General features: G+C 51.7%; 1 protein-coding gene across 1 annotated transcript in view; it reads right to left on the reverse strand.

The window, feature by feature from the left end:
• Positions 1 to 4,519: 4,519 nt before the first annotated feature.
• LAMTOR1 (late endosomal/lysosomal adaptor, MAPK and MTOR activator 1) overlaps positions 4,520 to 13,802 on the reverse strand; it is a 29,652-nt gene continuing 20,369 nt past the window's right edge. Inside the window, exons 3-5 of the mRNA XM_084616783.1 lie at positions 9,678 to 9,755; positions 8,706 to 8,832; positions 4,520 to 5,292 (exon numbers count right to left, since the gene is read on the reverse strand). Coding sequence (XP_084472909.1) covers positions 5,200 to 5,292; positions 8,706 to 8,832; positions 9,678 to 9,755 — 298 coding nt within the window. The 3' untranslated portion in view covers positions 4,520 to 5,199. The remainder of the gene's footprint in view (positions 5,293 to 8,705; positions 8,833 to 9,677; positions 9,756 to 13,802) is intronic.

Raw genomic sequence — 13,802 nt, forward strand, 5'->3', positions numbered from 1 at the left:
AGGGACATGCAGCCCAGCAGATGTGCCTTGCTGAAGACAGCGTCTCCTCAGACTGAGAAAAAACGGTGGCAAAGGGGTGAAATTCAGCCTGGCAAGGCTGCACCGCCCTCTCCCAGCTCTCCTTTAGCACAAGCCCCTGCCCCCACGTTCCCTGTGCTTGCCCAGGGGCTGCAGTGCACTTAAGACCCAAGCAGCTGCCAGCCTTGCTAAAGCAGAAGTTTAAGACAACCCCTTTAGTGATGGTATGGGGGGGGGGGGAAGAGAGAGAGAGTTGTGATCCTCTCCCTAAAGACCCTAATGTGTTAATGCTGCTGAGCCAGCCACCCAAAACCATGGCTGCCTGGGATGCTCAGGCCAGCTCCACAAACCAGAGTGACTGGGGGTGGCAATCGCCCTGCATCAGTCCTTCCCCTTGTGCCTGGAAATCCCCATCCCTTGGCCGCAGGAACAGGAATGAACTCAACCAGCTGTACCAGGAGCAGGTGGTAGAGACGCTCCGGAGTTAATGGTCTGAGGGGTCCTTGCCCCAGTTTTGCTGGCGCACTATTAAACACGTCAACTCTTTCCCACGTGGAATTTCAAATTTTTGAAAGTGGTCCAATTTCTTGACACGGCTCCATGATTTCCATAGGCTCAGACCAGATGAGAGCACAGATCATCTAGGCTGACGTGCACAGTCCTGGCCAGAGAACTGCGCCCTGTGGTCCTACAGCAAGGCCAGTAACATGTGGTTGACTAGAGCATCTCTTTGGCTATGTCTACACTACACCCCCACCCCCCATCAACCCCGCTGCATCAATCCCCAGAGCATTGATTTAGTGGGTCGAGTAAAGACCCGCCAAATCGACCGCAGATCACTCTCCAGTCGACCCCAGTACTCTACCCGAAACGAGAAGAGTAAGGTAAGTCGACGGGAGAATGTCTCCCATCGACCCAGCGGAGTTTGGACCCCGTGGTAAGTCGACCTAAGCTACGTCAAGTCCAGCTACGTTATTCATGTATCTGGAGTTGTGTAGTTAAGGTCGACTTTATGTCTACACTACCGCGGTAAGTCAACCTTAGCTACACAACTCCAGATACGTGAATAACGTAGCTGAGGTCGACTTACCGCGGTAGTGTAGACATAGCCTTAGAAAGCCAACCAATGGCCGTTTAAAGATTATGATGTGCAGAATCCACCGCAGCCCAAGGGAGGATGTTCCAATTGCCCTCTCTGTTAAAAATCGGCACCTTATCTCAGGGATCCAAATTGTGAGCAGAGCAAACGAGTGGAAAAACCAGTGGATTTTTTCATTTCAAGAAGCTTACTAGACTGAAAAAATTCAGACTACACAGCTTTTGGTGGGACTGCTCCAGCTGCCTTGAGGTGGTGCGGTTTCATACCCTTGTTTTGTTGCAGTCACATGATGTCTAGATTGCAAAGCAGCCCATCCCGGAGCAGTATTACAGATAAATGCAGTTATTCTATTGTTTCCACCGACGATCTGATCTGAAGCCAGTGCAGCTCATCCATATCAACTCGACAATCTGAATGCTTGTTAGATCGATTGTGCCACACAGAACACGGGTTTTGATTACAATGGAGGGTATGTCCCTGCTGCACTCAGAGCCGTGACTGCTGCCAAGGGTGCTGGAACAATTTGTGTCGTGGGGGTGCAGAGAGCCATCGAACCAGACTGTAAACCCTGTAATAGGGTAGAAACCACTTCAAGCCAGAGGGTGCAGCAGCACCCCCAGCACCCCTTGTTCCAGCACCTATGACTTCTGCCCATATAGATGTACCTGAGTTAGCTTTGAGCACGCTAGCTCAAACAATATGGGGAAAGCTGTGGCAGCGCGGACTGCATAACCCATCTGAGATACTGAGTATGCTCCTGTTACTCAAACTAGCTGGACCAAAGTAGCCCAGTTACGTCTACACTGCAACCAAAGGTTTGACTGCAGCACATGTAGACATGGCTGGAGTCACAAGGCCTCTGGGTCTCACCTTTATGTCAGGAGCATTTCTGGTAGCAGGCAGCAGCAGCCAGGGTGGCATTTGAAGAAGCCAGCATGGGTTGTTTGGGAGCTACTTTGAGGCAGCTTGATAGGCAGTTCCCCAAAGCTGAGAAGGAAACAGAGTTCAGAGCCAGCAGCTGGCCAGGGTCAGAGGAGAAGATTTTAAAATCCTTCCTGTAAGGCTAGAACTGTGCTAGAAACTAACATTGCCCACAGTTGCCTGCTTTGATGACCAGAATGGGCGCCTGTTAGATTACAGACTGTCCCAAGACAAGTTTTACATGCAAGGAGCTGATCCAGCCCCCCAGCCTGCTCTACAGACAGGGTGGCTCTGTGATTCCCTAGAGCAGCGTATTGGCAGAAAGAACCTTCAGTGAGGTCTTCACAAACCAGAGCAAGTCAGCTGGCATCAACTTGTTCTTGGGGAGGATGGGCAATCATGCCCAGGACTGGGAGTCAGTTTGCTTGGACGAGTCTCTTAAAGCCCGGTGCCTCAGTTTCCCCTCTGTACAGTGTTTAACGCGGACCTACTGCATGCAGGGAGTTGAAAGCTGCTTGGATAGCCTTAGCTAGGCTGTGCAATAGTAGGGCAGACTATTTAGTTGGTAGAGACTGGGGCCCTAAGGGGAAAGCTGGCCTTGGATTCTCAACTACAAGGACCCCCATCAGGTGGTCACTTTGCCTTCAACAAGGATGGGCAAGGGCAGCTGTGATAGGCTGCAGGCTTGGTTTAGGCAGAGTGAGGAGACCTTATGGCAGAGGAATTTAGAGAGGCAGGTTGCCGTGAGCTAAGCTACAATTTAGGGCAGGACAACAGAACTAACTCCTCATCTCTTGTGCACTCAGTGGTCTCTTCAGTGACAGGTGGCCATCTCGTCTGGGAGTGCTCCTCCAGCCACACAGCATGCCTTGGCCCAGGTAGGTCCTGGGTCAGTACCTATGAGGGAGTCACGCCCCTAGGGCATTAGCAGAGACAGGTACATCCCTGAGAAGTCCTGCTGGTCAGTGGGTGGGAATGCAAGACCCAGAGCCGCAGGGAGAGATCCACCACTCTGCACGGGAGACCATTCCTGACACCTTTGGTCAACACAGTTGAGACATCTTTGCCAGGCAATTCACATTTGATACAAGCTGAGCCAAGTAGCACTAATGAACACAGGGCTGCAGGAAAGGACTCCGTATGAATAGGGCCCTACAAAATTCATGGTCCATTTTCATCAATTTCACAGCCATAGGATTTTAAAAATAGTAAATGTCATGATTTCAGCTATTTAAATCTGAAATTTCATGGTGTTGTAATTGTAGGGTCCTGACGCATAGAGTATAATGAGGGGGTGGTACTGCTACCCTTACTTCTGCGCTGCTGCCTGCAGAGCTGGGCCCTCGGCCAACAGCCGCCACTCTCCAGCCACCCAGCTCCGACAGCAGCAGCGCAGAAGGGAGGGTGGCCGGGTCTGGTGTTGCCCCCCTTCCTTCTGGGCTGCTGCTGGGGGAGCGCTGCCTTCAGAGCTGGGCGCCTGGCTAACAGCCGCTGCTCTCTGGCCGCCCAGCTCTGAAGGCAGCACAGAAGTAAAAGTGGCAATACCCCTAAAATAATTTTGTGATCCCCCTGAAACTCCCTTTTGGGTCAGGACCCGCAATTTGATAAACTCTGGTCTCCCCCGTGAAATCTGTATAGTATAGGGTAAAAGCACACAAAAAGACCAGATTTCATGGGGGTAGACCAGATTTCACGGTCCATGACATGTTTTTCATGGCTGTGAATTTGATAGGGCCCCAAGTATGAATTATACCAGGAGCGTTCATCACCACCGTGCGGCTGGAAGTCTTAGCGTTTCTAAGAGCTTATCGCAGAGAGCTCAGAGAACAAGTCAACGGTGCAAAGTGAGGGAGGGAGACCAAGTCGGACAGTCCCGGCAATGGAGCTGGGTTGTTCCACACCCCTACTAAATCACAGCCCATCGCATGTGTGTGACCACAACCCAGGCCACTAACTGGGTCCAAGCTCCATTATCGCTGAGGGAACTGGGATTATTTAGTCTGCAGAAGAGAAGAATGAGGGGGGATTTGATAGCTGCTTTCAACTACCTGAAAGGGGGTTCCAAAGACGACGGATCTAGACTGTTCTCAGTGGTAGCAGATGACAGAACGAGGAGTAATGGTCTCAAGTTGCAGTGGGGGAGGTTTAGGTTGGATATTAGGAAACACTATCTAGGTGGATGGTGAAGCACTGGAATGGGTTACCTAGGCAGTTGGTGGAATCTCCTTCCTTAGAGGTTTTTAAGGTCAGGCTTGACAAAGCCCTGGCTGGATGATTTAGTTGGGGATTGATCCTGCTTTAAGCAAGGGGTTGGACTAGATGACCTCCTGAGGTCCCTTCCAACCCTGGTATTCTATGATTCTATGCTTGATAACGAGACCAGCTCCTCCTGGCAGACCCTGCCAGCTCCTTCTCACCCAAGATCTCCACACGAGCTCCTGGGATGTGGCTTGAAAAAAAGGGACAGAGGAGACTGGGGCGTTGGATGAATGTATTTTATCTATTATGGCCCAAAAAAAAAAAATAAAATAAAATACAAAGGTTCAACCATGTAAAAACAAGTGGTGTTAGAAACAGCCAGTCCTGCGAGCAGAGCCTCAGACCCCGGCAGCCACAATTTGTTGCGGTGTGTCCTTTAAAAATATAACTCGGTCCTGCCCCACCCCTGAAACTAACCATGATCGTCGTGGGAAAGCTTTTAAACCAATGCTACGCGGGGTGAATTTCCAGTGTGTCACCGTGAACACAACCATTTCCCCCTCCCCCAACCAATAATATTACAGGTGGCAACTAGGTATAAATACTGCAATCTGCCTTGACTGAAGAGCCAGGCGGCCGCACTACCCCTGCTCCTTCCCCAGGGCCGCTCCAGTGACTAGAGAGATTCTTCTCTTTGTGGTCAACACTGTGCAATAAAGGCTTCCTATGTGATAAAGCCCCTCCCCCCAACCCATCTATGTTGGCCTGGCCTGGCCTGCCCCACCCACACAAGAGAAAGGGAAAGCCTGGAGCAGGCTGGCCTAAGTGGTGGTTATTGTCTCCTTTGTGATTAGTCGGTCATCTGGGCTATGTACAAGTTCCGTAGCGGCGAGACGCCGATTGGAGGGAGGAAAAAAAGCAAAGAAAAAACAAGTGAAAGAGGTGCTCTTGGGCGAGCGTGCTCACGGGATCCCAAACTGTACAACCAGTTCTTCTTTCGCGTCCACTCGGATCTGCGAGAGCGCACTGAAGGCATAGGCGGCTATCCGGGAGACCTGTGGGCAAGAACCAGGGGCAGCAGCGTGAGTGACAGCTCGGAGGGGGATCACTCAGCAGCTAAAGCCATTACAGCCACTGCCTTCCGTCCCAAAGAGCCCCCCCCCCCCATCTTCATCTCAGCAGGGGCCTCTGAGCAAGCACACCGGAAGGGCAGCACAGGGGAAGTCGGCACTGCCCATGCTCCGGCTGCCCCCGCCACAAAGAGCCACATTTTCCCCAGGGATGTTCCATTTATAGACAGACTGGAAAGCCTAAGGCCCCAGCAGGCGTGAAGATGGCTCCAGCCCAGAGGCAGGGAGTCCAACTGTGTGCTCCCTGCGCAGAGATCACCTTTCCCCTTCCAGACGCATGCATGCGATCCAATAGTATTCACACTCTGCCACGGTGAAGGCAAACAAACCGGGGGCTACCATTGGCCATGGCAGCGCCAGGATCGCCCCACAAAGCTCTGAATCGGGGAAGCCCCACTGCATGCTCCTCCCCATCCCCCACCTTCCAGCAATGGCAACTGAAGCAGGGTTTCCATGTGGCTACCGGCCCAAGAGGCCTCCGGAGCTCCCTAGAACTGTGGGAAAGGAGAACCCACCCAAGGCATTAGTCACAAAGCTGACCGGACGCGCACGTTAACTTCTAGGGCTTGCAGCAGTTTGAGAGTCTTCTACCGGTGGTTAGTGGAGCTGGTCAGAACAAGCGTCCCTCCCGCCCCCTGGAAAAATTCAGCTGTGCCAGAAACCAGAGTGAACATCCCATTGCGTCAGCTCGAATGAAAACACTTCCATTTGTCACACCAAATCGCCACATTGGTTTCAAGTCAGTTTGACATTAGACTGGGTCCATCTGAACAGCCTCATGGGAGTTACAGTTTGGGTGCCTCCATTGGCTGGCTTGCCTGGTGAGACTACATTTCCCATGATGCATCAGTCTTCCCTCTTGCTGACCCACTGTGATGCATCTTGGGAAATGTAGTCCAGCCCAGGAGTTCAGCCCACAGAGGAAAATGGGGGTACAAGGCACTCAAACTACAACTCCCATAAGACACTGTGGGAGCTCAGAAGAATGCGGTTTAGCGTCAAACAGAATTAAGAGAAAGATGCTGATTTGGGAATTGCAAAACACTGTGTTGATCAAAAAGCGTCAAATCATGTTTAGACATTTCTGAATAGAAAGTTTTGGTTTTCAGGTCTCTGACTTTTTAAACAAGAGCTGAAGTTGCCCACAGAAAGCAGACATTTGCTGCAAGACATTGTGTTTATAGTGAAAAAAAAAAAAACAGACTATCATGATTTTTGGCAAGAGCTTTTCAACAGCTCCAGTGGTAAGCCACACTGACCCCACATCACACAAAACTAGCGGACCGCTCAGTGCCCAGAGGCTTGTTTTAGAGACCTCCAACCACCAAAGGGAGAGAGACCCCCAAGGTGATGGGATCTTGGAACCAAATTCAAGAGGTGTGCTTATTATGGACACTATATCCCATAACAGCTTGCTACTCCATTGGAGCTACGTTTCCAAGGAACAGCAGCAACTTAGTTTGGAAGATAATCTGTGGGAAAATTAAGCGTTTCATCCCAAGGACTTTACCGACTTACAAGCTTTCCCCAGGGAGTGCATTCACACATGACAAGAATGCAGCCGCCTCTGGAGTGGGATGGGGCAGCTATTTAGTTCTGCACAGGACAGCACAGGATGGGAGGGGGACAATGTATCCAAATGGAACTGGAAGCAGTTGCCAGAGTTGGAATTCGCCCTGGACATCGGCGCCAACACTCACACGGCCCATTTTTTGTCAAAGCCGCAGTGTTTTTATCTTATCCCCAAGGACACGTCTCCAGCAGCGCCGCTTACTCCGTGCTGGAGGACTGATTCAGAACCGACGCACAACAAATGCCATCTCCTAAGACGGCACCACCATTTGTTCCCGTCCAGTTACTGGCCAAACCCTGGTGAGGTAGGAAATCCGCTTAGAGCAGAGCCCGAGGTGGGACGGACTCAGCGTGTCTATAGTTCTAGAAGTCCCGGCTAATCAGTGAGGTCATGCCCATTGCTTAGCTGAGCTGATGGCAAGAGGACTCGGTGGAAGAAAGTGTCTACATTCCTGAACCCTGGCCCTTAACAAGCCAGCCCCTCACTCCCACTAGCCAGCCTCACCTGGTGGCAAGTAGCAGCAGGGCTTAGAAAGGAGAGACTATGCGGTCTCCTTGTGTGCTTGCTCCCAACTACAGATCAAGAGAAATCCATAGGCACTATGCAGCAGGCATGCTGGGGGGCTCCGGCAGTGCACAGTGATTTACTGAGCCAGCTGGGAAGGGAATAAAACCCGCCGCGTGGCGGGGGAGCTGGCGTGCCACTACTCCATGCACGGATGCATGGGCACGTGTGGTTTAAAATGCTAATGTGTCCGTAGGGGCCATCTAAAACCCAGGATGTTTTTACACGCTCAGCTGGGCTCAGGCAGTGCAGGGACAGCTGGCTTCATTCTGCCCAAGCCCACGTGCTTTACTAGCTGGGCCAACGTGGCCGACGGAGGGTTGCGCTGCCTCCACGGCATTCGCATCACACTGGTTCTCGTGTTCTGACCTAGACAGCAATGGAAATGCTGTTTGGGAAGGCACCGAAACAGGACTGCCTTAACTCTGCCAGCTTCAAGTCGCACACACGGAGCAGGTCTGAGGTGCTGACGAGCGACCTCAGCGTTTTTCCTCTTCGTCTTGTTGAGCCAATCCAGCTTTGGGGTCTGTTCCTTCTTGTGCATCAGCAAGAGAATCGGTTGCCCAGTTCCCGTTACACCTGTGCAAACCCACTGAGAGTACTGGACTCTGCACGGCCTGCACCAGCGGACGTGAGGCACAAGCAGCCCACCTTGGCGCTCACATCCCAGGGCAATGTGGGGCAACAGCAGTCGGAGCCGTCTAACTTTTCAACTGCACAAATCTGACCTGCAGCGGACGGGAACCCTGAGGCCACGGTGCCACTTTTACAGTCAGAAGATCCACATTTCGACGTTGGGGGGGGGGGGGCAGAACGACAGGAGGGATGAGCAGAAACAGGATCTGTAGAGCTTGGACAAAGCATCTAAAGAGGAGCGGGGCCACCACCCAGTACTGGGGTGGTGTAACCAGCCAGGAAGGAGAGGAAAGTTTGGCTTTCATGTAGTAAAACTAGGAATGGGATGAAACCGAGCAAAGGAAAATTGAGGCGCAGTCTGAGGGAAAGCTTGCCAAGAGCAAGATCTCTGGGACAGAGGAATCATCTCCCAGGGCGATCCCCTGTGCTTGGAGAGTTAGAACTGGACAGACCCCAGGGGAAGGGGCAGGGAGCCAGCCTGCCTGGCCCTGGGACGGGCAAGGGCACTCGAAGGTCTTTGGTATCCCTGCCTGGCACGAGGGAGGGCATGCCCCAGGCTCCTCACCTGCTGCAAGTCTGGATAGGGGACAGTCTCGCTCGCTAGCACTTGATGCGGTTGGCTGGTCAGAGACGGCAGAGGCGGGAGCTTCTTCCAGTGCGTCAGGTTGTTACTCAGCATTGCCAGTCGTGTGCTAGAGCCAGGGGAGAGCAGAGAGAGTCAGCAGTGAGCTCCCAGCGGGCAGAGGCCCATGCAGTGCAGTCAGCCCCCCCCCACAGGGCAGCCCGAGGGAAAATCTGACTGCGCTCACACAATGCGGGGACAGTCCCAGGAAGGGGATCACTGGGGGGCATCGCATACCCAACCAGCCTTCCAGCTGTGGAGGGGGCCCACTTGGAGCCTCCCCGACTTTCCCTCAGACGGAGAACGCAGACATTATTCACGCAGGAGCAGTATTTAAACATCCCAATGCCCGGCACACGAGGCCTGTCCTGAGGGCCAGCCAAGCGTTGCTGCCAAATACCCAGTTCATTAGGGTAGAGCTAGATGGCTCAGGGAACCTGGGGCCTTTGCTTCCATCAGGAAGACACCAGTAGAGCTGGGCTTTAGCGGAAGTGGGTTGGACAGCGGTTGATGGAAGACGGCAGGGCCTGGGTCTCACCAGTATCACAACACGCTGTAAAGGGGCCCAAGGAAGGCAGGCCAGTGCAACCTTTGGCTTCTTTGGCGTGAGGGGATGTGGGTTGCTAGATGGGAGCAGACCCTCTCCCCCACTCCTCACGAGGTGCCACGTCTCCTGTCACACATTAGGTTTTGCTGGCACGTTCAGATGCCTCCCCACTACCCTGGGGCAGCCCCGGGACATGCAGCTGGGATTCCCTGGCCAGACACCCACTGCTCCCCCCGGTGCCTCGGGAGCGAGTAACAGATGGAACGCAGGGCGCATTACACCACCGGTTCTTCCGCCCACAACCGGGCAGCCCTGGGGGATCCTCTCGCACAAAGCCCCAGTCACCCCGCACCAGGACAGTCCATTACCTGTATTGCCTGGCTCTGTCCATGTACTCATGCTGCTCCATTCCCTGGGAATCTGCAGCCGACACATCAATGATGTTACTGGGGAAAGATACAAGATGCAGGTTCGGCTGCTGTTAGTGGGTGGCTCTTGTCTCCTGCCCCAACTTCCTGAGCCATCACGGCCCACCCACGCCCTTGGAGCAAACACTCGCCAGTGCCAGGCACCACAGTTGGTGAATACCCTCCCCCTCGAAGATGGGGGCAGCATCCCCACGCCCTGACATCCCTGCTGTGGCAGGGCAAGCTTGGTTCTATTAAGGGATGATGATCTAAGGGGGATGGTGTCCTAAGCCCTGCGGTAAGTGAGCAAGTGGGATACTGGGAGGAAACACAAGGAGGAGGGTGCAACAGGGGAGGCCTCCTGATTCATACTGAGAAAGCAGGGCGATCGGCTAGTTATCCTAGGTGCCTGTACATGAACGCAAGCACCCTGGGAAACAAGCAGGAAGAATTGGAAGTCCTGGCACAGTCAAGGAACTAGGATGTGACTGGAACAACAGAGACTGCGTGGGGAAATGCACATGACTGGAACAGTGTCAGAGATAGGTATAAACCAGGGGTGGGCAAACTACAGCCCATGGGCCACGTCCGGCTCATCAGGCCTTTTAATCTGGCCCTTGAGCTCCAGCTGGGAAGCAGGGTCAGGGGCTTGCTGCGCTTCTCCCGGAAGCAGCAGCATGTCCCCGCTTCAGCTCCAACACCTAGGGGCAGCCTCGGGGCTCTCCGCATGCTGCTTCCGCCTCAAGTGCTGCCCCCTGTAGCTCCCATTGGCTGCGAACCACTCCTTCTGGGAGCTGCGGGGCTGGCGCCTGCAGACAGGACAGTGTGCAGAGCCGCCTGGCCACGCCTCTGCATAAGGGTTGGAGAAGGGACATGCCACTGCTTCTGGGAGCTGCTTGAGGTAAGCACCACCCAGAGCCTGTACCCCTGAATCCCCCACCCTGCACCTCAACTCCCTGCCTCAGCCCAGAGCCCCCTCCTGCCCTCTGAACCCCTTGGTCCCAACCTGGAGCACCCTTCTGCACCCCAAACACCCCAGCCTGCACAGAGCCACCTCATCAGTTGGGGTGGGTCCTGTTTTGAGTAGGGGGTTGGACTAGATGACCTCCTGAGGTCTCTTCCAACCCTGATATTCTATGATTCTACGAAGCCAAGTGTCTTCAAGTGGCATGGAAGAGGCTGACTCGCAGTGAGATCCATTCCAGTCCATGAGCTCACTGCATGGATGCGTCACTGAGCTGACCGCACTTCTCACTAGCTCTGGAGTCAGACTCAGCCTGCAGCCCTCGATGGCTAAAGCAGCGCACTAGGAGTCAGGAGACCTGGGTTCTGCTCCAGCCTCTGACACAGCCTAGTGCTGTAACCTTGGGCACGTCACTTAACCTCTGCCTCAGCTTCCCAACTGCAAAGTGGGGGCGATCCTTCTCTCTCCTTTACAAGGGTTGTGAGGAGTAAGCGCTTTGAGATCCTCAGATGGAAGGTGCTAAGGTATAGATGGGAAGTGACGAGCTCCCACTCTCTAGTTCCTTACTAAGAGGGAGCTCAGCACCAAGGCTCAGTCCCTGACATCCTCTTAACAGGGCTTCTCTGCCACCTGCAGCTAGTGGGGAAAGCAAAGGGATGCCTGTGCACTGATTTGGAGCTTGTGACCATATTACACCCCTTGGCCCCTGCATTCCTACACTGGCGGCTTGCAGCACGGGGGTGGGGTGCTTTAAACCCAGTGCAAGCTTTCCTTTGAGCCAGGACCATCTTCTGATTCCCTCCATTTTACAGATGGGTAGGGAAGAATTAAGCAACTCGCCAAGGCCAGAGGGGCTCAGAGGTTCCTGACTCCCAGACCTGGTTAGTTCTCGCACCGTGGCCAGGACTGTAGAAGAGATTCACAGATCCAGGCCAGTATGACCATCCAGTCCAACCTCCTGCAGCAAGCGGGCCAGATAATCCCGCCCAGTGATTTCTGCAGAGAGCCTGCTCTTGGGGGACCGTGAGCACCTGTGTGAACAGCACAGATCCAAGCTCAGCCACTCTGCTGCCTTATCCCCGCAGCTGGTCTCATGGTAGCTGGCGATCCAGCAAGTATAACCTGCTTACCAAGCAGAAATGGTCTAGAACCTTCAGTAACTATGCTCTGTAGCTATAAAATCCTCCTCCAGACACAGTGCGATGAGCCAAATCAGCCCTAGTTTTGTAGCCCACAATGGAGTCATATTTGATGCATTGTCTACAGTTGTTGCTTTTGATGGTAAAAGCGCCTTGGAGACTACATTATAGCTAGACTGAGACACAGATGAGCACCTCCGCTGGGTTAGAACTCCCTTCCATACACTCAAGGAGCTCGGCAGCCTATTAGCATATGCTGTGAGGATCCATAACAGGTGTTTGTCATCATCAGAGTCAGGCACTACACATGCCATGGGCTTGGTCTGACCCAGCTTGGAAGGCTGTGTTTCAGTCAGAGGGGAAGTTACAGAGAACTGTAGGGTCTTTGCACAATTTCCATGTTCTGCACCATTTAAGCCTCCATAAAGTAGTAATGATGCCATTCTGAAGCAGAACAGGTTGGGCTTCTGTAAAGTATATATAACAAATGGAAGAAAGGGGAAGCTGAGAGTAATGAATATAAGTCAGAAGTTAGGAATTGTAGACAACTGATAAGGGAAGCCAAGGGACAAAAGGGGAAATCTATGGCCAGCAACGTTAAGGACAGTAAGAAAGATTTTTAAAAATATATATTAGGAACAAAAAGAATCCTGACAATGGTACTGGTCAGTTGCTAGATGGAAACAGTAGAATTATCTATATTAATGCAGAATAGGCAGAGATGTTCAATAAATATGTCTGTTCTGTATTTGGGGGAAGACAGATGATGCAGATAATATACTGTCCATTCCACTAGTATCTCTGCAGGATGTTAAACCAGAAGCTACTAAAGACAAACATTTTTAAGTCAACTGGTCCAGATAACTTGCTTCCAAGAGTTTTAAAAGGTCTGGCTGAGGAGTTCGCTAGACCATTAATGCTGATCTTTCAGTAGGTCAGGGCACTGAGGAAGTTCTAGAAGACTGGAAGAAAGCTAATGTTGGGCCAATTTTTAAAAAGGGTAAATGGGATGACTTGGGTAATTATAGGCCTGTCAGCCTGACATCAGTCCTGGGTAAGATATTGGAGCAGTTGATAAAGGACTCAATTAATTATGAACTGAAGGAGGGTAACTTAATTAATGCAAATCATCAGTTCAGGGAAAATAAATCTTGTCAAACTAATTTGATATAAAAAATATTACAAAGTTGGTTGATAAAGGTAATAGTGTTGACATAACATATTTCGATTTCTGTAAAGCCTTTGACTTTGTGCCGCACGACATTTTGATTACAAAACTAGATCAATATAAATTTAACATGGTACACATTCAATGGATTAGAAACTGCTTAGTTACATTTTGAGACCTACTGGGGAATTGTCATTGAGCAGGTGTGTTTCAGCGGACACAGTACTCCAGCTGAGGCTTCGGTACTGCTGAGTAGAGGGGGACAATTACCTACTGTCTCTTACATACAAAAAAAGGCTAATGTAATTCTTGAGTGTTGTAACTGAAGCACATTGTTGACTCATTCAATTTCTGATCCACCATAACCTTCTAGGATCCTTTTCAGCAGTACTACCAACGAGCCAGCTAGTCTCTGTTTTGTAGTTATGCATTTGATTGTTCCTCCCTACGTAAAGTACTTTGCACTTGTCTTTACTCTGTTTCCTCTTGTTGATTTCAGACCAATTCTGATTTGAGACGGTCCTTTTGAATTCTAACCCTGCCTAGCAAAGTGCTTACAACTCTTCCCAGCTTGGTGTCATCTGGAAATTTTATAAGCGTACACACTACTCAATTATTCAAGTCATCAATGCAAATATTGAGTAGTTCCGGGCCGATGACTGAACCCCGCGAGACCTCACTAGATACCAGTCCTCCCATTTTGACAATGAACCACTGATAACTACTCTGAGTATGGTCTTTCAACCAGTTGTGTCCCATATTATAGTAATTTCATCTAGACCACATTTCCCTAGTTTGCTTATGAGAATATCACA

The sequence above is a fragment of the Lepidochelys olivacea genome (assembly GCF_965140295.1).
Source record: "Lepidochelys olivacea isolate rLepOli2 genome assembly, chromosome: 1".
Lineage (NCBI taxonomy): Eukaryota > Metazoa > Chordata > Testudines > Cheloniidae > Lepidochelys > Lepidochelys olivacea.